At 32.1% G+C, this 25670-nt stretch overlaps 1 protein-coding gene across 2 annotated transcripts in view; it reads left to right on the top strand.

The window, feature by feature from the left end:
* LOC107073978 (putative adhesion G protein-coupled receptor E4P) overlaps positions 1–25670 on the top strand; it is a 55326-nt gene that overhangs the window by 9633 nt on the left and 20023 nt on the right. For both annotated transcript variants that reach the window (XM_089179306.1, XM_015334976.2), the window contains exon 3: positions 20029–20134. In XM_089179306.1, the coding sequence (XP_089035432.1) occupies positions 20029–20134 (106 nt within the window). The remainder of the gene's footprint in view (positions 1–20028; positions 20135–25670) is intronic.

A 25670-nucleotide genomic window follows, 5' to 3' on the forward strand; every position in this document is an offset into this window, starting at 1 on the left:
GAAAGGATTTCATGTCATTCGTAAGAGTAAGCAGCTTATACGACGAGTGGTGCTGTGTCGACATTTTTATGCCTTTTAAAGTATGAGACATTGCAAACGACCGATAAACGTTTCGAGGATACATCAAATGAAATTACTTGAATGTCGATTATTATTTGAAAATGCGAATAGAAATAGAAAATGATCGATGGAAAAATCGTTACACGTCAAATACTTTACTGTATTAATCAACTTTGTCAATTTCTTCTTCTTCTTCTTCTTCTTCTTTATTTTATTTTATTTTTTTTTACAAGAGAAAGTCATTAGTTCCAAGCTCTCTTACCTTTTGCCTAGTTTCTTTCGACGAAGAATGGCGACTTTTTAAGTAAAGAGTACTGTTGTGCAATACTCTATTCATTTAATCTAATTTATTTCAGTTAGATAAAAACATACTCTTATCTGTTAACTTTCGATAGAAACATTTTTTATAATTTTTTTTCTGATACATTAGGTCGAGTAATAAATAACTTCCGTTTTTTTATGAGTCAAACAATGGCGTTTCTGCGACTGATAAAGTGCAAGACACCTTTCATGGTGTTTTATTTTTTTTTTGTTTGCACTCTTTGCAATTGTTCAACGTATCTATTGGATTTTGTTCTCAATATTATCTTTAAAAGGGTTCATTAAAGTTGGAAATACGTCCCTGCATTCGGTTCATCTTTTAAGATCGTATCTCCAGAACGGAATTTTACAAATCAATTTCTGACTGTCCTATCAGTTGTTATCAGTCCTGTACTGTATACGCTGCATATTTTTTCAGTTGCCACTTTAATGCTATTTGCCTTGTTTCAATTCCTATTCCATTTTTTGGATTCCATTGTTTGTCCGCAATGGACTCTTAAACTACTGAACCGATTTTAATGAAATTTTGTACACTGTGTGCAGTTTCATCCAACTTGAAAGATAGGATAGTTTCAGATAGATAGATCTCAATTTATAATCGCAATTATTTGTTTATTAACAAACGAGTCATGATTATCTCTGTTAGTTCGATAAGATTCTAACAGATGGCGATGTAAGATAATTCGTTGACTTAAAGAGACGTGTATGCGGGGCACCCCTAGTAGTAAGTAAATATGAAAAATAGATTCTGCATAACTTATTAATATTAATACGATAATAAATATATCGATATCACATTATAATTGGAAAGTAAATATTTGAAACGTAAATATCTATAAGAAAGTTATTCGTTATTGAAACAAATCGAAGAGGAATGAATAATAGAGGATATAATTATGATCGATCGGTTGGTCAACTTTGAAGAAGAACAAAAAGTAAAGCTATCTATTTATATATATATATATATATATATATAGGATTCTCGTTAGAAAATTATATATCCATCACGTATAATCAATGCGTATCAACGATAAGCGTATTGGGTCGTCCCATGATTCCATTGAACCAACCAATTGGGAGTTTGCGAGATTAATGTTCGAGATGGATGTATTCAATCATAACCGCGCATGTCCTTCGAAAGAGATACTCTTCTCACCTATATAGGATTATAACGTAAATTTAACTGATATCAAATAATTTCTTATTAAAATGACTAAACAATATCATAAAAACAGCAACAACAAAATAAATAAATAAATAAATGAAACTTATATTAATTTTGTTATTGTTTACTCAAAATGGTCGAGTAGAAATCAGTAATAGCAATAGCAATAGCAGGGCATTGCTTTTATCGAAAATTGATTAACGTAAAATCACGTTATTCCGACGTGGCCGATTTTCTTCCTACTATCATCCCTGTTCTATCCTTTTCTGATATACTACGTGAAAGGATCTAATCTGCGCGACAGACGAGGCTTATCTTCAGACCTGGTGAGAGAGTAATTTCAAGAGGCTTTACTTGATCTCCGTGGTCACGTCGTCTAAGGCAAAGTGGGGGTGGTATCGGCTCATTTTCCTTTCAACGTATTTTTCTATTATCTTGTCAGATTATTTGTAATTAGATGAATGAAACAATTAGGATGTAATTAAAGTTATAACACAAGTATCTATACAATGCATCTTTTATACGTTCACGATGAAAAAAGTTTGAAATCAATATATGTAAATTTCAAGGGAACATAATGCTGTGCGCCAGGCCAATCGAGGTTGATTCATTCGTTAACAAAAAATAAATTGTTTCGAGTTTTCGTTCTAAATTGACATTTCGTAAAGAGAAAAATTAAAAAAAAAAAAAAAAATAATAAAAATCACTTTTATTATTTTTATAGATAGTCTTAATATAATATTCTGGTAAAATTAGTTTATCGAGTGTTCATAATTGAATATTTTCCGATATAATAATAATACTTCTTTTTGTAGAAATCAGAAAGTAATTTCAAACTATTGTCGGTCGTAAGTATTTTATATCAAATATTTCATATTTATTATTATAATAAATATTGGTATTACCATGAAGAAAGTTTATGTGTTGATAAAAAAAAAAACATGAAATATTTGTAATTTGACAGAAATTATTTCAGGGGTATTCCAATATGTGTAATTTCAATTTATTGGTCGGCAGTTGTGTACGTTGGTGGTGCCGATAATAAAAAAATGAAATATTTTTAATTCGACATGAACTATTTAGGGGCAAACCAATATACAGATTACATGCACACATCTGATATATATATATTTAAACGTGTCAAAGAGGAATCATGAGAGATGGGAAGCATGGAAGGGGAGTGAGTTAAGTGGGGTGTTAGCAGTCTAGGTTATAGGACGAGATTGCTATACCATAGCACGTATCTAAGCCGCTTATAAACCCTTCGTGCTTTCTGACCGTTCTCGAAAGGAGCCGTTCGTCCTTGGTATTTCGTGTCACCGCAAGTGGCTTCGTTAAAATGTATCGCCATAACGCTTTTAGAATTTGACTCGGTAATATATATATATATGTTTGGATCGTGTAAACCATCAATTAGAAGAAGATATCGTCAAACTCTAATTCAAACTCTCGTCGTGTCATCAATTTGTTTAACCCTTTCGCTCCGGAATGATTGAGACAAAATATAATCGCTGAATACGGAGCGTTTTGTTTTTTTCATATTTGATCGTGTATTTTTGAGCAACGTATATATACGCTCTTCGTACATTATTGGTCATTTTTCTAGGGCGTATATATACGGCCATCGGAGTGAAAGGGTTAATAATTTCGAATGACGATCATACGATGGAAACAAATATCTCATAGATTTAATATCGTGAAGAATTTCATACTTTGTTTTTTTTTTTCATTTATTTTTGATTATGTATTTTTGTTTGTACTTGTAGACAAAAAGAAATGGGTAAGGAGACGTCGGTTTGAAAAAATCAGTAAGAAGAGTACACATCAAATGGAATAATAGAAGAACTTCCCGAGAGATACGAAAGAAGGGAAAGAAGCTTGTGAAATCTTTTCTGTAGAAAAACGAGCACATTATTTCATGATTTTGCTAAGGTAGTTTGTATGTACGTATATCTACACATATTTATGTACATATGTATTTACGTGTATGACATAGTCATTTCTCGAGGGAGAAATAGAAGACAAATAATACACACATAGTATTAATAGTTACCATGTGCTATCACTGCCGTGTCCCTTATCATGAAACCTCACAGGTGTGTTTCCTTTTATGATTCTTTGGAATCATCTGGTTGCAAAGTTTAAGGACAGGGTTCGGGGGGAATTGAACATAGGTTAAAGGGAAGTACTACAACGAACAAATTGGCGAGCAGAGTGGGCGTTTAAGAGGATCTTTAAGACTTCCTCTTCTGCCTTTGATTTCCCAAAGGAGTCTATCGATGGGTACACCGATTCAACGTTCTCTGAAATCGATACCTCTCGCATTTCGGTAGTATGTGACACTCTATGAAGACGTCCAACGACGATGCACCACCGTTGGGAGCACTTTGTGCGAGCCATAAAGCGACGCCCGATTGAATTAGCTTCTCCGTGTCTAGGCTTTAGGAAGATCACTTGGTTGCTACTCTCCTCAACCCTTCCTTCCTTCCTTCCTTCCTTCCTTCCTTCGTACCTCTAGTACTCTTTTTCTCTCTTTTTCTCTCCTCATGTGCTTGGTACTACCTTGACGACGACTTTTTGGCTTCATAGAACTTTTCTGACAAAAATTTCTAGCTTATTTGATTTCTTAAAATGTACAATGTTAAATTTCTTTTATGAAACTTTTGTTATATTGAAAGCTTCAGTTAATTTTATTCCCAAACTTATGCATTATTCTCTTTAGTGTTTAACTATTTTTATGATTTTTATATTCTACAATTTTCTAACGATTGATTATGATTTATTATAGATCATTTTTTTGTTTGTTTTTTGCTACATACATTTCTTTCTCTTCCATCTAACACGTTAGCATTCATATTTTCATATTATACTCTATTCATGGAGTATTCCATTATGGATACGAGATGTCACGACTCTGAAACGTGGATTTAATATCTAGAGAAGTTCTTGGATACTATCATGTATATATATATATATATTATATGTGTATGTCTCTCTGTGCGTGTATATGTAGCTACGAGGACGTTTATGGACAATGGACTTTGGCACTATGCCGTGAAAATTGAGTGTAGATTGTAGACGAGACGATGAAATGCGAATCGCATATTGCCGCAAGCCACTTCGCGAACTTTGTAAGCAAGCATGCGCTCTTTCTAAGTTCATTTTACAGCTATTTTTGGAAACGAGTACAAAGTCAAATAAACTTTTATGAGCTTTTATTATCTGACTTTCGATGGGTCGTGCATCTAATTAGATCGACTCTTTTAATGAACATTTTATGAACATTTACATTTACTGGGTGAATTTGGATTGGTGTATTTGGAATAACGTTTTTACGTTTTTTTCCTTTTGTGAGTCAGAGTCACCGTTGTTGAGAAAATCGTATTGAAAATTTTATGAAATACGCGGACATATTGAATTATCTCAAAAACTTGAAAGCAATTGATATTATTATGATTTATTTTATAATATAAATCATTGTTATAATATAAAATAATTCACAAAAATATATTTATTCTAATTGATAAATTTAAGCCATTATTTTAATTATGTGCATATATTACATGCATATATATATATATATATATATATATATATATATATATATAGTGATGTGTATTAAAAAGAAAGGGTATTAGGATGATGTTGTTCTAACAGGCCCTTAATGTCTCTTTCTTTTTCTTTTTTTTCGTTTCGAATCAATAGGTTTTGTGTGCTATAAAACAAATCGATGTCGTAAAAATGTTGGCATTCGTAGTCATCCATCCCCCCATTGTTTTAAAACAAACAAAAGGAATGAACTGGACTGACTTGATTTAATCGGAATTTGACGCGTTATCGGCTCGTTAAAATAGTTTTTCTAATGCAATTGATATATGCATGAAAGGGGATGATGATAAAAAGGAACATACATCAAATAGTCATGCATATTCTTTCAAGAGGGTTGAAATCTTCAAGATATTCGATATCGTTCTAGATATGTAATATATCCAAGAAGAAGAAGAAGAAGAAATGTGCTACCTTTCAAACATCTCAATGCTTTAGACTTCATTTTAAAGTCGGTGATATGAACGTATTAAAATAAGGAAAGTAGTATCTACCTTTTCTAGGAAACTTTGTGAAAGATAGAGTTACCGACACTTCGATAATTTTACAAATATCATTGAACACATATATCATGGAGATTACATAAGGAGCACGCACTGATGAAACGTATTATTTTGGCAAAATCTGTCCACGCAAATTGTATATTTAAGTTTTCTTTCGTACACCACTAGTGTCGCTAATGTTCCTTTTGTACTGTATTGAATATAGTAACATACCGCGATGCGTGAAGTGAGCAAATAGTTCTTAACCTTAATACTTGTATGTAAAGACAAAAAATAATAACAAAAATAAAATATTACAAATAAGATTAATACAAAATGATAAATATCAAAATGGGCAGGGTGTGCGCAGTTAAAAATTGCAATAGTGGGAGTGCAACTGATCTCATACGAAGATGGGAATTGAATTTTAAAAAACCTATGTTTTTTAAAGTACCAATGGTAAGTAGTTCGTGTTCCTTATGTAGTCTCCATGACGTATATAACAGAATCATGTCTAGCCCATGTAATGATTCCTCCTCTTTCCATAGTTATTCAACTGCTAACTTCTTGTCAGTAACTTAGTGCTCACAATAATTACTACATCATCCTAGGAAGTTTCCCATACAATGAAACAGGGAATGAATAAATCTAACTTCTCTCTTGTTGTAGGATTGTTGAACAGATTTTGAGTAATTTGATAATCGTTGCGTTTATGTAGTCAATTTTGTCAAACTTCGTAGCAATATTTCATTCATGAAAAGTGTTAAATATGCGCTTATTGTTGAAAAGAATATTTTCTTAATTCATAATAATGAAAATTCTTTCTTCGCAAGTTCGTGTGTTAACTGCGTATAACTTTGTTTTCGTAATAATTATTACATCACCTTAGGAAGTTTCTCGTACAGTTTGACAGGAAAGAAATAGATTTATCTTTTTCTCTTGTTTTAAGATTGTTTCAAAGATTTGAATAATTTGATGATCGTTGCATTTATGTAATGAAATTTTGTTAACATTTCTTGTAATATTTAGTTCGTTCGAAAAAATTGATACTTACGTATTGACGCCATGGCACCGCAGCAAAAATTTCGCTAATGCGCCAATAAAGAGGAATCTTGTTGTTCGCACAGAACAAACTTGTTGTTTGCACATAGCAACCGTCAGGGTTTCGTCATTTTTTAGTGCTACGAAAATGCGTATTTGGGATTTGCCAAAAACAGAATAAGATGCGAGACAACATTTGTAATCTTATTTAAATCTATGTTAAATTTTATATCAGCCCACATTCCACCGAAATCCGATTATATGTGTGTGTGTGACTACTTTTTATAAATAAAATTTTTTTGAATTTTTAAAGTGTTTCGATTTGAAATAAAGTTTTGTCATTCTATGATTTGTCGCAACAATTTAAGGGGACCTTCTACTCTATTATCGGCCCATTACCGGCATTTATTATCGGCCCATTACCGGCATTTATTATCGGCCCATTACCGGCATTTATTATCGGCCCATTACTGGCATTTATTATCGGCCCATTACCGGCATTTATTATCGGCCCATTACCGGCATTTAGTATCGGCCCATTACCGGCATTTAGTATCGGCCCATTACCGGCATTTAGTATCGGCCCATTACCGGCATTTAGTATCGGCCCATTACCGGCATTTATTATCGGCCCATTACCGGCATTTATTATCGGCCCATTACCGGCATTTATTATCGGCCCATTACCGGCATTTAGTATCGGCCCATTACCGGCATTTATTATCGGCCCATTACCGGCATTTATTATCGGCCCATTACCGGCATTTAGTATCGGCCCATTACCGGCATTTAGTATCGGCCCATTACCGGCATTTATTATCGGCCCATTACCGGCATTTATTATCGGCCCATTACCGGCATTTATTATCGGCCCATTACCGGCATTTATTATCGGCCCATTACCGGCATTTAGTATCGGCCCATTACCGGCATTTAGTATCGGCCCATTACCGGCATTTAGTATCGGCCCATTACCGGCATTTAGTATCGGCCCATTACCGGCATTTAGTATCGGCCCATTACCGGCATTTAGTATCGGCCCATTACCGGCATTTAGTATCGGCCCATTACCGGCATTTATTATCGGCCCATTACCGGCATTTATTATCGGCCCATTACCGGCATTTAGTATCGGCCCATTACCGGCATTTAGTATCGGCCCATTACCGGCATTTAGTATCGGCCCATTACCGGCATTTAGTATCGGCCCATTACCGGCATTTAGTATCGGCCCATTAATGGTAGTTGATCATTGGCCGATTAATGGGCCCAGCAATGGGCCACGTTTTATTCAAATTATTAGCCCATTAACATCATCATAATTTAATAATCTATATATCATCATCTTCAGACAGTTATATATTTCTCTATGTCTGATCCCCCGAAAAATATACCTGACAATACGAAGGATTATACAGATTACAATAAAAAAAACTGCTTGAATAAACAATGAAAGAGAAAGGGATTGAACAAGATAAGAGTCGTCCGTGCGCGCCGAACGCTCAGGAAAGCGGTCCGAGGTAGTTACGTTCAGGCACCAAAAATGTAGTTAGAGACATCGGATCTTTTTGAAATTTTAACACAATATTTCTACATATATATACATTCGAAAAATATAAAAAAAAAAAAAAAAAAATTTTTTTAAATTGCAGAGTAGAAGGTCCCCTTAACGTGTGTGGCACATTGGCGCATTAGCGAAATTTTGCTGCGCTTGCGTTAATACTTAAGTACCCAAAAACATTTGTTGATTGTTAAAAAAGAGAGAATAAAACCTTTCGTTAATTTAGATCAATGAAAATCCAATCCCTTTCTTCACATTTTCGCGTGTCACCTTTGCGAAATAAATATCGTGAGTAAAACTTATCTTATTCGTTATCTATGTACTTGTACAGTTAAATCGATGAAAGGCCAAGGACGAATGATATCACGTTTTGTTGTCCCTTGAACAAGAAAAAAAAAACTGGGCTTCTTTACATCTGCAATTAACATTCCCCCATTGTCGTGTCGTGTTATATCTTTTGTCGAATTTCTCAGCTTAGAAATGTTTTATCGTATCGACAAATCGACATAGTTAATGTTTAAATCGTAAGATTTATCATATCGATGATCAAAAAAAAAAAAAAAAGAAACATTCCATAATAGCATCGTTGTCAACACGGGGGTAAGACAACATTCGTGTAGAATTGATATAACATTGAAATATGGTAATGATTCGAAATGTTTGCATAGTAGTACACCTCCTCGTTCCATACTCGTCATGTTCTCGACATGTCGTAAAAGAAATATTTTCAAATCGTTCGTTGATGATAATTGATCGTTACTGTCGCATGTATCTCACGCGTTAAATCTAAATCCTTAAGGTGGACAAAATGAAAAATGTTGATGATCATCATTACAATCGCTTAGGATTTTTGTTATGATTCGAATCTCATCATTTTGAATGAGAGGAGTCAAAGGAGAATTCAAAATCATTCGGAAGGATAATTTTTGTGAGGTGAACACGTTTATTGAGATTACTTAACACAGAGAAAAGATAACACAATTACAAGTGGATAACGATAATCGGGAATTCACGATCGATCCCTTTCGTCTACCGTACGTGTTCTGCATTATGCTGACTTGGCTGCGGTCTTTTACTATGCAAATGTTGAAAGACCTGGTCCGAGGTTAGTGAAGAAGACGTGGATTCATTTTCGAATTTTTTAAAAGGAAAGTACGAAATGTTCAATCAATAAAATCCTTCATTTGGTGCATCCCCTTCCTCCCTCCGTTCCGCATCTATATTTACTTAAGAAAAAAAAATGTTTTTATCGAAATTTTATTCGAATGTGCAAGTGTTAAGTAGAATTTGAAAGAAGATAAGAAGAAGAAGATATAAAAAGAGAACTTTGAAATTTTTTTTTTTACAATATGTGTGTCTTAAAAAGCACAAAAATGACCTTCAACCGTACTAAAGGACAACACCATCTATCCGCCTACATATATACACTTATACATATATATTGTAAGTTTGATTTTAAGATATACTTTATAATGGATTTAGAAAATCGATTGTGAACGTTTATCGTATAATTTTCTTTTCCATCGTGAATTTGGAACACAGGGAGTTTGTCAGTCTTGTGTGTGTGTGTGTGTGTGTGTGTGTGTATATGCCATATTGAACGAGGTCGTCTTGAAAGGTTTGCATCGTATTTTCCGAATCTCCTCTTCGGTTTAAAACGGCTTCGAAGTTTGATGAAAGGAAAAGCTCGATAGGAAAGTTACATGGTCGGTAGGGACGATGGTTTTATGCAGATCGTAATCCTTACTTGAGAGAAAATCGATAAGGAATATACTACTTTCGTTTATAAGAATCAAGATGGTAACGTGAATAGTCTTATGAGCTAATGGTTTCTGCAAAACAAATAACAAACTAAAATATATGTTTGACGTTAAATAGTACGAAAGTTTTTATTGAAGTGAAAACTTTTTTTAAAATCAGGATGATTTGAAAATCGTGAAACGGAAGAAACCGTGAAACCACCGATGAAACAAAATTAATTAATTAATTCATCAAATTCAGTGTAACAATATGTTTGTCCATTAATAATTTCGAAACTATTCAACTTATTTTAATGAAATTGATTTGATTTCACGTGATTTTTTCCAACTTAGCACATAGCACAATTTGTTCAATAGATGGCACTGTATTACAATTCAATTATTTCGATATATTCACGTCTATCTCAAAGCATGGTTTTCTTTGAAGGTTTCACTTTTACCATGTGTAATCTGCACACATCTGTTCTTTTTTGTTCATCTTCAACGACGATTGATTCGAGTAATTAACTTTAAATAAAATAAAAAAAAAAGGGATAAGAGAATATTGAAATTCAAGGTACTCGATTATCAACGTTGAATTTAGTCAAAGTACATATTCCATTTCATGTGTTGACCAATCGATTTCAATTATTCAATGATACATCATGTGTGTACATTTCGAAGTGACTTGTTTCCGATCGATCGATCGATCGATCGATCGAAACTTCTACTAAGATTTCAACTTTGGGCATGTGCACTTAAATGCACTTACTCCGATATCTCAACTCCGTTCAAGTGAATTGTTAAGCTGACTAATTCCTGACCTAATTAATCGCGGATCCACGAATCCATTGTAAAGTTCTACTACACAATATCATTATTGAACATTTACACTAACATTTCTACAATGTTATCACGTTAACTTCAAATACACCTCTATACACTTAAAAAAAACAAACAAACAAACAACTTCGACTTTGCATTATGCACTTCGGTTATCTTAGATGCACAAAAAAAATTCTTTTCCATTCCATAAAGTGTTGATTCCTCTCGTTGATAAAAGTAAAGATGAGAATTCTGGAAAAGCAACTAAATCGGTATCCACTTTCATTGTCTGAGACTTTTAGAAGATTTCATTTCTAGAAATCCACCAGGAGATTGAATCGAGGAAGGAGTGGCCAATAAACAACAAATGGGATTAAGTACTCGAGCTAGGATTGAAAAGGGAAAAAAAAAAAAAGGAAAACAAGAACGAAGAAGGATAAAGGATGGGAATATAAAACTTGCCGTTAACGTCAAGAAAATATCATATCGTTTAATTAGATTCTTTATGACGATATCAAGGACAATGACATAATTGTCATTCTATATATTTAGGATTTCTTTGTTACGTTACATACTTTTGAAAGATTTTGTCGTGCAAGAGTGTAAATTCAACTTTACGGTTTAGTGTGGAAAGATTAATCGAACCAAAGATTTCTTCTTCTTTTTTATTTATTTATTTGCGATACTTGAAATAAAAAATTGCAAATCGATATTCAATGGGTTTTCATAAATCAGCAAGAAGGAGGAGGAGTATGGGTGAAAAAGAGATAAAGTTTAATATCGAGTTCACTTACTTATTACATTAGTGAGGTCACTCGTACTGGGAATTGCAAAATAATATTTCAACATATGTATGCATTTCTCGTACCCATATATATATATATTATACACGACGCGAATACGAGAAGAGAATTTCGCGTTGATGTTAAATATTCTCCGTTAATGTTTAAAGTCTTTATCCTCTTTCTCTCTCTCTCACCCTCTCCCTCTTTCTTTCAACAAAAATGTTCCCCATCTGACTGGTGTTTCAACACTTCGTACGGTAGCCTTTAACGTTAATTCTATGCAAATATTATCTGCTTCGTGAAGTGTTGCCAAAAGAGAGAGAGAGAGAGAGATAGAGAGAATGTAGAGAAACAACTTTCCAAATGGTACAAAGAAAAATGTTAATATTATCTAAAACCATGTGACAAATTTCAATGTTAGTTTAAAATGAAATTATATTTATATAAAGAAAAATGTTATTAACCGTTTACAATTCTTTTTACGTCGAAGGAAAGATAAAAGAAACAATTTGATGTTCAACGAAAAATCTTATGAGTGTATAAACCTACAGGATGTTTTTCTAAATATGTTGACATAACTTTAGTTTCATATATGCTAAAATATGAAAAGAAATTCTTATCTCGAATTTGTTGTTATTTTTGTATTATACTTATTGTTATTTAATATTTGTATACTTACAATTGAGTTATATATTTAAGAAACACATAATTCCTGGGTAAGATAAATATAAGTTACTTTTCTCCAGAAAATAATGATTACGAAATTATTTATAATATTTCTACAATTATTTACATAATTTATACAAATTGGTGTTTATTATATGACTCAACACAGAATTCACATCGTTTAATTACTGGTTTTACATCTGGCGGAACACAAATGAGAAAGGGTTGATGTTCAAGTTCTGGAATAACTGTTCTATCAACTGTTATATTATAACTGTTTCAAATCTTGTGGTTTCTACGTAAAAGGTTTCTCTGGAATAGAACTTTAATTTCACCCTGTATATATATATATATATACTCGTGAATATTACGCTTGGGTTCGTGCTGAGTTTTTTTCAACAATTCGAAAGAAAGAAAGAACAAAAAATGTTAAAGTGAAATTAATATGCTTTCTGTACGTAATTGCCTATTATATATATATATATATACAAACACACATACACATACACATATTTATGTATTTTTTTACGGATCCATTAACATTGCGAATTTTATTTTCTTTTTTTTTCTTTTTTTTCTTTTTTTTTCTTTTCAGCATTTTGCTTTCCACGTCGCAAAACGAAAACTCTCATAAAAGCTGCCCGAGCAAGTTTATTTCGATCGTAACACTTAACGTCCAAACACGATTCGGAACTTGATTAATCCTGAGGGCTATTAATGTGTAGGTATATTTATATATGTATATTCACGTGTTTAAGTGTATACGTGCACGCTAGTATATGATATTTAAATAATAATTTCGTCGATGTTACGTGTACGTGCGTAACGTAGAATTATTATTCACCATTATATTAAACTTGACGAACAGATTATAAATTCGTTCGATAATAATAATAATAAATAATAAATAATAATAATAATAATGATGATGATTCTTCTTCTTCTTATTATTATTATTATATTTAAAAATGATATGAGAGAATATTGCGCATTGACTTTTAAAAAAGTGAAACAAACAAAAAAAAACAAGACTTGATCATTTTATCCGAAGTAAATAACGTTCACTATAATAATTGATATATTTCGATGTAATTGCAATTAAAAAGTATGAATAAATCTGATATTGTTAACAATCATTCATTTATTCTCGTAATAATCGTATGTTCACGAATTAAACGCGATTGAATGAAGTAATGTCAAAGATTATTATTACAATTAACGCATTGTTAGATTTGATTCAATCGTAACATGTGGTCATCGAACATGATGAAGTTGTCATTTTCAATGAAAGGAAAGAAAGAAAAAAAGTAACACAGTTTCACAAAGATTTCATGGTAAATATAATACACATTCACAGAAGATATTCTTGTGTCAATACTTGCTAAGTTATATCTTCGTTTCATTTTTGATTGAGTCTCCTCTTGCCATCGTAGTTGTGGTTGTAAAGCAAACGGTGAAAAGTAAAAAGTAGCAGAAGAAGATGATGATGATGAAAGAAAAAAAAAAAACAGATGTGTGCATAGATCACACATGGTAGAAGTAAAACCTTCAAAGAAAATCAAGCTTCGAAATAATTGAATTGTAATACAGTGCCCATCTATTGAAATAATCTTACAGAATTTAGATAAGCTCTAAATAAAAATCTTTAAAATTAGTAATAAAAAATAATAAAATTTACAAAAAAAAGTGTGCTATGTCTTAAGTTGGAAAAAATTACGTGAAATAAAATTAATTTTATTAAAATAAATTGAATAGTTTCGGAATTATTAGTGGTCGAATACATATTGTTACACTGAATTTTTTATATACAGAATTTGATTAATTAATTAATTAATTATTTTTGTTTCATCGGTGGTTTCACGGTTTCTTTCGTTTCACGTTCTTCCGTTTAACGATTTTCAAATCACCCTGATTCTAAAAGAAGTTTTCACTTAAAAAAAAAAAAAAAACAAATAGAAACAGAAAATCAACATAAATTGAACCGGTGAATCGTTGAATTTCGTGGTTTCATATTTATAATCGCAACGTACGGGTTAACAACTCCTTATTTTTATTCTTCCACGTGGAAATATCTTCAATTCACCGACGTTACTTCAATTTATTTTCCTTTTCCTTTTTTTTTTTTTTTTTTTTTTTTTGTATAATACTTTACATCGCGTAGGAAGAAATCTCATGGCCAAAAAACTTCTTCAAACTTCAACCGATAAAATACGAATGAGTTTCGTCTTGCGTGTTAGACAGCACGGTAAAATTGTGATAAGGGTTGAAATTTCGTGCATCCTGCAGAAGAAGATAACGAGAGAAATGTTTTTATCGAATAAAATTCGATATTTGTTTGTCTGTTTGTTTTTCTTCCCCACACTCCTCCTCATCCTCCTCCTCCTCTATCCCAACTTCCTCTTTCCTCTTTTTTTTTTTAATTTCTTTTAAAGTAACTATCGATGAGAGAGAAAGAGAGTTCAATCGTAAGTACATTTACGTTTTGTACACATACACGCGTACATGTGTACATGGGTACACATAAACAGTATTAAGTGGAATTCGAACTAACGATTTCAGGAGAAGGGTAGATAGGGGGGGTTGAGGGGTGGGGTGGTTAGGATGGTTGGAAATTAGCAGAAAACCCGTGCTAATTTGCCACCGAGAGTGGAATTTATTTCCGCCTGACCTCTTTCCTTTTTTTTTTTATAGAATTTTTCTTGTTTTTCTTTTCTGTTTTTTTTTTTTTTTTTTTTCATTTTCCGATTAATTCACTCTCGCGAACATAACTCGTATCGCTTAGTCGAATGAATTTTTCTTTTTCTTTCTTTCGAATGTTTTATTTTATTTTTTTTTATTTTTCAACTTTAACCTTATCTCTAATTAAATTGATCACCTACTTTAAGCATTGTGAAAGGAAGAAAAAACGGTTTCATAATCCACAGTTGGATATATTTGTATTATTTATTATATAATTTTGATCTAATTAATGATCTTATACATTTAAAGATTTATTCTTAAGAAAAGTAACTTTGCATTTTTTTTTTTTATTATTATCAAATACTCTTTTAAGGTAGAATTGATTTATTCGTGCATTAAGAGTAAACTAGGTACGTTTCGTGTAAATCATTTATCTTCCATTCAATTCCAGGAGTGATTCGATCGTTTATTCATAGCATTTGGAAAATTGATATTCATTGACTCGCTAGATAATTAACAAGCTATATGATTCACGAGATAAGTAAATACTGATTATATTTACAAAAGAGTAATACATTAAATAAATATGTTATTTAATTACGAACACGTTGCTGCAACCTTACGTGTTGAATGAAATTGATTTTATTTCACGTAATTTTGTTTCCAAACTTAGTAGCACAATTAGCACAAGTTTTTTTTTTATTTTATTATTATTTTTTATTACTAATTTTAAAGATTATTATTTACAGAGTTTATCTGCGTTCTGTAAGATTATTTCAATAGATGGGCACTGTATTACAATTCAATTATTTCGAAGTTTGATTTTCTTTGAAGGTTTCACTTTCTACCGTGTGTGATTTGCACACACATCTTCTGTTTTATTATTTTTTTTTTTCTTATTCTCACTTACTTCTCCACTTTCTTATTCTTCATATATTTTACTTTTGAAAAATATATATTTCTTCAAAATATTATTATTAAAAAAGAATTGCGAGTGAGCCGAGCCCCAGTTTTATTCGTAGCTATAGGAGACTGAATATAAACAATGATTACATATTATATAATTATTAAATATATTTCAATTGATAATATAAACGTCATTATCATTGTGTAGTAAAAGTTTCCAAATAAGACCGTTTGAAATAGTTCGGTCTAGCGTTAATTAATAAATCATAATATTAGAACCAAGCCCAGAAGTTGTGTGCGGTCGAAGCCTAACAAAGTTGCACTGGAAAGCGGAAAGATTAATTTGGAAAGCCTCTACTATGTGTACAGTAGTATTATACTAACTTGTTACGTAGTATTCTACATACGCCAGTCGCCATTACTCATACTCATACACAAACGTTTCTATGAGATGAATAATTCAAGAAGGGAATGTGAAAATCACACGAATAATGTCGAATTTTTAGATGATTTCTTGACGCTCGTTATTCTCCCTATTGCAACTTCTTTCTTTCTTTTTTTTTTTTTTTTTTTTTTTTATTATTATCATCTCTTCTATTTCTCTTCTTTGATAAATCAGATCTGCGAACGAACGATGATTGTCAAATTAAACTGTCGTCAAAGATCGTTCTCGTTTGTCGAAACAAGAAGACATTGTTAGACGTATTTCTTTTTCATTAATTTGTAAAAAAAAAAAAAAGAGAAAAAAGAATCATTCACCTTCTATCAAATTCTAATTGTAAGTAGTTCAATTGCGAAGTAAGTAAGGTAACTCGAAATTGAAGAAGAATAAATTACACGAAACTCTTTTCTTCGATTTTCTCGTTTTTTTCTTTTTTTTTTTTGGTTTCAGGGCCATAAAACATTGTAGAAATTTGAAAAGCTTTTGAAATTCAAGTCCTCAAAGATAACACGATTTTTTTTTTATCATCCTTTTTGATATACAATGTTGTAACTTTATGAACGAACATCCTTTACCTATCGTTTGCTTTTCTTTCCTTTTCTTTTTTTTTTCTTCCCCTTGATTTCTTTGAAAAAAAAAAAAAAAAGGTAATTTCGTCGAACTATTCGTAAAGAGTGAGGAGGGTGGATACGGGAAAGGGGGAAAGGTTATACGTTGCTTGATGATAAAGCTTCTTCTTTCAGAGAAGGAAGAGAGAGAGAGAGAGAGATAATTATTTCATTAATATCTTTATACAAGAAAAACTAACTAAAAAGAATAATTTAATTAAATAAATTTATGTATAACGTCATTGTTTTTGTTTTTTTTTATTAGAGATCGCGAGCGATAAATCATAAAGACAAAATTTCACGAATATCATAAATAACAAATTATAAATTAATTAAATTAATCAGTATCTCTCAGTATCATCGAACTCGTTCGTAATATCCTGCATTAAACTCATTCGATAATAATTATACAGTTATCTTTCTTGAAATGATAATGAAATCGAAACCCTGGGATTAAAAAAGCTTTCTCTTCTCATCCAACCTCTCTCTCTCTCTCTCTTTCTTTCTATATATATATATCTCTTTTGATTACTCAAATTTGCAATGCAAATGTCAATTGTATTTAAAAATAACACGTTCGACTGTAAAACTGTACTATGATCGACGTATGGTTTATTTTTTAACACGAACAGTCTCGATACAAGAATCATCGATGCATTAATTCACGTTGATTAATGTTGTTACTCGTAACAGTTGTACAAACAATCGAAATAAACCAACTGTATAACTCTCGTCGTGTCAAATAACAAAATTTACCAATCACTATAAAAATTGGAAAATTCAATAAAATTTAATAAGAATATTCAATTTGCCCTGCGTTCGACGTGTATACACGTCGGTTGCTTGTTTTTTCATTCCGCACTTTGTGGTGATCTTTTCAAACTAAATTCCACAGTCAATTGGTTAATATAATAATGATAATAATAATAAACAAGAAGAAAATAAAAGGAACCAATAATATGAGGTTATGTCGTTTAGTAGTCTGCATATTTCACCTGTGCAGAATTTGCAATCACTTTTGGGAAAAAGCTTTTTCAGCGGAAGTGAAAAATCGATTCGGTGTTAAATTTATGGACACGTTTGAAACGTGACTTTTCAATATGCGTGTGTGGTTTTTGATAAAAAGAGAAAGAGCAAGAGAGAGAGCGAGAGAGAGAGAGAGAGAGAGAGAGAGAACATATTGATCTTAACGTTACTAAAAAAAAGGATCGTTAAAGAAACTAATGACAAGGATCTTACTATTTTTATGATGATGGAAGTAACAGCTTTTCAGACATTAAAACTACTACGTGGGGTTATATGAATGCGTAATAAAATATTTCTTTTGGTTTGAAAAATAATTTTACAATTTTTCGATAAATGAAATAATACCAATAACAATAATAATAATAGTTACTAATTAATAATAATAATAATAAAGTCGGATAATACGAAAATTCGTAATTAAAGATTCAATGAGAGAAAAATATTACGTGGGGTGGCTATGTGAATGCGTAATGAAATATTTCTTTTGGTTTGAAAAAAAAGTTTCACAATTTTTCGATAAATGAAATAACACCAATAACAATAATAATAATAATAATAATAATAATAATATGAAAAAGAATTTTCAACTCGTAGAAAAATCTTTATAGGATATTGAAGGAATAAGAAGAATTTCTATTCTCCGGTAGTACCATCGAGTGCATTATAATGCAATGCGTTCAGAATTGTGTAACATGTTGTATTTCTGTTGCATAAATGTGTTTAAAAATCTTACAAAGAAAGAAGTATGGAAAGTTTTTTTTCTTTTCTTTCTTTCTTTCTCCTTTTTCTGATTTTCCTTGCTTACAAGCTGTTCTTTTTTCCTTTTAAAGAAAGAAAGAAAGAAAGAAAGAAAGAAAGAGAGAGAGAGTTAAGTGATTTAGTCCTGTTCCTTTTCTTTTCTTCCTGCATCTCGAAGGACTTATTCGTCCTCAAGTTTTCTACGAGTTTACTAACTACTAGAACTCTATACTTTTACGAGCGTTTATCTATGTCTCTGCAGCTGTAAATTCGTGCTTGAACCATTTTCCATTTAAAAACCAACGTTATTTGTTTTAAACCTAACACAACAAGCGAACAACTATATTGCTCTTTCAATATGGAGGGTAGTGATAAGGAATATCATCTCATTATTATTATTATTATTATTATTATTATTATTATTATTATTATTATCTGGCATTCGGAACTGGAAAGTTCATTGCCGCAAATACCAAATCCCAGGGCCATTGTTCCCATCCCTGAGCACAATTCTTCCATTCGCGGTCTTCGTATCCTATTTCTTTCAGATCTCTTCTAATATTATCAACCCATCAACGTCTCGGTCTACCCAATGGTCTTTTTTTTCCCATTTAGTATACCGACCAATATTTTGTGCGCCGTTCGATACTCCCCCCCCCCCTCCATGCGTTCGTATACGAACGTATGTCGTTTTTATATTTATTTATTTTTTTTTTTTTTTTTTTTTGGTAAATATTCAAACCCTACGTAACATCGATATTGGGTTGGAATTACAAGAGTTTGGTTACTGTAACAGTAACAAAACGTTGTGTGTGTACTTTTTCGAACGATTCAAGATAAAACGTTTGAAAAAGATATTTATTTATTTATTTATTTATTTATTTATTTATCTTTTGTTTTATCTTCCTCTTCTTTTTCTTCTTTTATTTCAACCAAATAAATCGTTAGTTCGCGTATCTTTCGTCACACCATTGACGAAATAAGAGTGTAAATCAAATTTTTCGGAGGTATCGATGTAAAAAAGAGACAAAAGAGAGAGAGATATATATATATATATAGTAAAAAGAAAAAAAAACATATAGAACTGAACGATATATGCTGCAGGAATTTAATAAAATATAAATCTTCTTCGTTACGGTGAAAAGGGGGGTAGAAATTTGCGTGTCCCAACGATGACAACCGATTTATATTCGTGCAAACATTCTCTCTCTCTCTCTCTCTCTCTTTCTCTCTTTCTCATTCTATTCTGAATTGAGTGTAATCTCCATTTCGCGTATTTTCTTTTTTTCTTTTTATCGTAACATCATCGATATCGAGAAAATAATTTGAAAAGAAACATTTTTCATTATCCTTCTTCTTCTTCTTCTTCTTGTTTCAGTCTGTTCTCCGATCTGAGAAGTTTGGCAGGTACCACTCTCATGAATCTCTTAGCAGCCCTTTTCATGGTTCAACTCCTCTTCATCGTTGGAGTTGGGGGTGTTCAGGTAAGATTCTACATCGACCGATACTTCTTTCCTACCAATAATAAAACTAAAAAGAACCACCCCCTTTATCTCTGTTAAAACCACTTCCTTATCTATCTGCCATCTTTCCCTTTTTTTCCCCCTTCTTTCTCTCATTGATCTTTTTTTTTTTTTTTATTCTTTTTTTTTCATGTACCTTTTTACCACCTTCACGATCAACGCTACTTGGAACCAATCGAAGACAAGAAATATATATTTGATCGATCGATCGTTCAAACCAGACCATCATTCAACCTTCCCCTCCCCCTCCCACCCCTAATTCCACTCCCATCTCCACGCAGTTTCCCTTCCTTATCTATTTCCTCTCCCCCCTCCGTCCCGCCTCGTCCCCGCCTCCCCCCCCCCGCTTTATTCGTATTTCTCGTAAATGTAAATACTATTTCAATCCTTTAGATAGAAATGTACAAATTACAGGTGAAATTATTGTCCGTAATTGTTGGATGAGATGTTATTTACGACCATGTAAATATGTAATGCAATTTTTTTTTTTTTTTTTTTGTAAATATTTTCAATTTAAACATTGTTTAATTTATATTTCATTTTATACGGGAGAACTGACTGTTAACGTGACAAATTTACAGGGATGATCCGATCAATTATTTATGACAGCTTCATAATTTGTGCAAGAAATAAACGTTTATTGAAAATTTGGAATGGATTAAATCATTATTAGAAAATGATCTGATCATATTTTATTGTTTGATATTGATAAAAATAAGATAGATAAATAACATAGTACCGATCAAAGCACCTCGGTGCCTTGTGCCTAATCATTTGGTGATTAGAATTGTCAAATGTTGTGAAAAAGGTGTTAATTATTTTTAATTTTGATCTTTTACACATTGTTTGAATCTTTTGAAGGGAAATAGTCAAGTGTTGTGAATATATCACGTTGTATTTATTCGAGTGAAAAAAACAAAATAGAAAAGGAAGAAAGAAGATGATAAAAAAGAGGTAGAGAGAGAGAGACAGAGAGAGAGAGAGAGAGAGAGAAAAAGAGAGATGCTACATCGTTGACATTCGTTGTAAACCGCGAAAAGAGCAGGAAATGTTTTCCCAATCCCTTTGAGATGATGCTCTCCGACGGACGTTGAAAGCAGGAAAGGAAGTAAAGAAAAGCAATGAGAAAAAACGGAGAATGGAAAAGTAGCTTGAAATACGAGACCGTTGCTACGTGCTCGCTCTGTATAGTAGTTCTGTATAGAGGGTCTAGTATATACCTATATGTGTTGTTGTAGTATACCTACAAGCACGTAGAAAGAGAGAAAAATGGTGGGTATTGTCATAAGCTGTAAATAGTATTACGTCGAAGTCGAAATGTTCACAAATTTATTTTGCTGAAAGTAATAATAATAATACTTTTAACAATTTTTTCAACCAATTCTTAAACATTCCTATTATTACTCATTCAATTAAGTGCATTCGACGTGTATACTTGTCGTGTAAAATGAACAAATTACCATTCACTATAAAAAACTCGTAATCACAATAAAATGTAATAAGAATATTATTTGATGGTATTGTTCCCTTCTATATTACCAATACGATCTCTATGATGTATTTGATTTAGATTTATTTAGATTTATTTTTATTTATAAGATGTGCCTACCGTTTGCTCGACAAAGAAAAATGGAAAATGCAAGGAAACGCAAGGTTTTTGGTTGTGCGACCTGTGAAGTTGCGCACTTTGCGTAGTATTGTGCACACTTTGAAACATATCATCACACATACATAGCTTGAAATAGTCTAAACTATTTTTCTGATTTTTCTTCGTTTATTCTTGCTATCTTCAATTTGCCCTGCGTTCGACGTGTATACACGTCGGTTGCTTGTTTTTAATTGCACACCCTGTGGTGATCTTTTCAAACTAAATTCGACAGTCAATTGGATAAATTTAATCCCTCGTACAAACGTCTTATGATATATATGTACATGAATTCGTAAAAAATAATCCTATCACCTTTCGTTAAATATTGAATAATATTTTTTCAATTTACAAAAAAAGGTGTCTCTTCGAGGTGAATGGTAACATTACAATGTAACATATGGTATTTTCTTTTACTTTTTTACTTTTATTTGAACACGTATATGTACTTTAAGTGACTCGTGACATTATTTCTCTGTAAAGCAAGAAAAAAGAGGGTGGTGGGATTACGTTAAATAATTCAGAAGAATGAAAACGACACCTTCGGGGCTTGTTTTCTTTTAGCGAGTTTAAACCATCGAATGTTCGCCGACGTTTTTATGTAAACATATGATTATTATTATTATTATTATTATTATTATTATTATTATTATTATTATTATTATTATAATAGCAAGCTCCCACGTAAAAGTGTTTATTTTATTAATGCAACTCGAATTTTAAAACCGTATTTTTTCTCTCTCTCTCTCTCTCTTTTTATTCTATTTTCTTTGTTTTTATATCTTCGTCGTTGTAATATTTAGAGAAAAAAAAATAATATTCCATTAAGTAGAAATGGAATATTCATTGAACTTACTTAACAAGTCCAGTATTCTTATTACCACACTCTAGAAATGACTCGAGACTCGTACAGTACGTTCCATTTGTGTCTCTCATTTGGATTAGCAGCAGTGTCAAGGACTCGACACTTAATTAACTCTGCAAACGTATTCCATGAAAATAGCTGAAGAAGATTTGAAAGAAAAGAAATATTATTTGCCGAGAAAGAGAGAGAGAGAGAGAGAGAGAGAAAGAGAGAAAGCAAAAGAAAACCTGGATAGAGAAAAATAGAGAAACTATTCGTTGGAATTTGGTAGAAAATTAAAACACCGCCATCATCATCACCACCACCACCAACCATTCCTTTCTTCTTTTCTTTTCTTTTCTTTTCTTTTTTTGTTCACATCGTGGAACGCAAAGAACGTGAAAGAACATTCCTGAGCTCCCGTGGAGGCTGCTGCTACGAGAAATGTCAGTAGAAATATGTTAGGAAATCGAGATGGCTTTGGAAAGCTTTCTTCCCCAAATCGAAATGAACGTGCGGAACGAGTGTGGTGGTGGTTGGTGGTGATGGTATACGTTCCACTTCGTATACTTTTGAAAAGAAAAAATTGTTATTATGAGAAAAATAAAATAAAATAAAATAAAAATATGTTGGAAGATGTCAAAAAGAAAGAAGAAGAAGAAGAAAAGTTACATATTTTTCAGCCTGAAAAATAAAACTTTGAACGAACCTTTGTCAAGTTCTAAAAGAATAATACAAAAAAATATACGTTGCATAATTGCAATGAAACCACGTGTCATATGCATGCACGTATTCTTTTTGACGACGACGATGACGACGACGATGATGATGAAAACAAAAAAGAATGTTTACATCATTAGTAAAACCAGTACGGTCTTTGGAATGAAGGTGTTGTACTTGAAACGGATGTCACCTGCTTCCGACTTATCATCCTCTCTTGTCTCCCTCCTCCCTCTTGGTTTCACTCTGTACTCCTACCAGTGTAATTAAGGCACTGTTTCGTATGTTGTAGGAAAGGGTACTGTTCGCGTGTGTATGCACGGTTAAGACACGTTGAAGTACGCACTTAACACATCCACGGAAGGATTTAATGATTTCGTGCTGTAAACGTGACGTACAACCTTTAAAGGGATTCCATCGCCGTATCGCGTTGCACCGCGCAATGGAAAATGAACTTTCCAGTTGCTCGATTTTTCTTTTTTTTTTTTGTAACAGAAACCACCCCCACACATTTGTTCTACAACTTTCCTACGTCGCGTTATTGTGAGACTTGTGTGTGATTTGTTTTTTTTTTTTTTTTTTTCGTTGCTTTTTCTTTTTTACCATTCTCTTGTTCTCATTATCTGCAGCTTTGCGTTTTTCTCAAACGTGATCAACGTCGCGAGTATAAATAAAACTATTCTGAAAGAACGGAATAATTACTATGTGCGAAATGTCAAGAGGGAAAAGTTTATACGTCCCTGTAACATAATATTCTCTAGGGACCCTATAGGAGGGACGCGTCATACAAATTGCTAGGCTGAAAATGTGGGGGGGGGACAGCTTCCGTTACATCACGCAGCCATGTTTATCTTTAGTATGTATTAACGGCTGTGGTTAATTTAAGTTTGGAATATACTTATAGTTATTATTGTGATATTTATATTTAATTGTTTTCTTTGTTTTAGTAGTTTTCTATAAGTGTAAGTTTAATTTACTCATTTAATAATTACAAGTATAAATGTACAAACCTAACCTATAACTTATCATTTGAATTATTCGCGCTTAATCATGTGACTACACGAGTTCCTGTCCCCCAGCAATGTGCATGGCGCGTCCCTCCTATAGGGTCCCTAATATTCTCTTATTTATTATTATTACTAAAAGAAAATATTTCGTATGTACGTTGGTTTACGTGTTAAAGGTAAAAGACATTTTTCTTTTATTTTTTTTTTCATTATAACATGTTTAATTAAATTACTTCAACGACGTAAGAAAATTATCCCCATTCATTCGATAAACAAAATAACATGTATGCGTGTTATATAATTTTTTATCCTAAGGTAAAATTTGATTCTCCATTTTGTTTTTTTTAATTAATCATATGTTTATTGTAATAGATAAACAAAAGAAAAGGAAAAGAAAAGGAGAAATGAATGAAATTACTCAGACGATATGAAAATAATAATGCATCCCGTTTGACAAGAACAAGAACGTTTATACAGTGATCCCAATTGTTTCGAAAACAATTTGTCTCTTGCTTTAAAATCAACCACATGTGTGTGTACATACAATCGTGAGTAAAACGTTTACGAACAAGGGGTTGTTTTGTACAATGGCGAATCAGATAAAAAGCTCGAGAGATCACCGTTGTTGGTGGCACGTTTATTGTCAAGGTAACACATTTATCGTATAAAGTGATACATTTCTCGCATGGTATAACAAAACGAATGGACGATGGAAAGAATAAAAGAGAGAGAAAAAAACAAAACAGGATAGAGAGGTAGAGATATTTATTATGAGTGTTGTGTGTGGTAGGAATGAAACAATAGAAACTTGATGGTAGTCACGTTGAATAAATCTTTTAAGCGAAAATGTCGAAAAACGGTCTACTAGCCGGTAACTTTGACTCTGCTTTTACTACTTTACAGTGATACCATTATTTTCTACGAAAGAGACACTGAAATAAAAATAGAAAGAGAGAGAGAGAAGGGGGAAGTACAGATAAAGATGGGTGGAAAAGAGAGAAAATAAATTTAACTCGCGAAAACTTTTCGTATTTTTCCTAACGTAGATTTCTTTCCAACACACCCTGTGCAACAACAACCCATCGAGTATCTTTTTCATAGAGATAGTAGAAAAACGCTAAAGAAGAGAAACAGAGAGAGAGAGAGAGAAAGAAAAGAAATAAAAAAAAAAAAAAGGTTAAAAGAAATGTAGCGAAAAGTAAAGAGAGAAAAGAATGAAGGATAACGCCTACGTTCGATTTCTTGCAAATACGAAAAATCTCCGAGAACAAAGGATATTTG

Source organism: Polistes dominula, unplaced genomic scaffold (assembly GCF_049000335.1).
Source record: "Polistes dominula isolate Pdom_NZ unplaced genomic scaffold, Pdom_raw_medaka contig_373, whole genome shotgun sequence".
Lineage (NCBI taxonomy): Eukaryota > Metazoa > Arthropoda > Insecta > Hymenoptera > Vespidae > Polistes > Polistes dominula.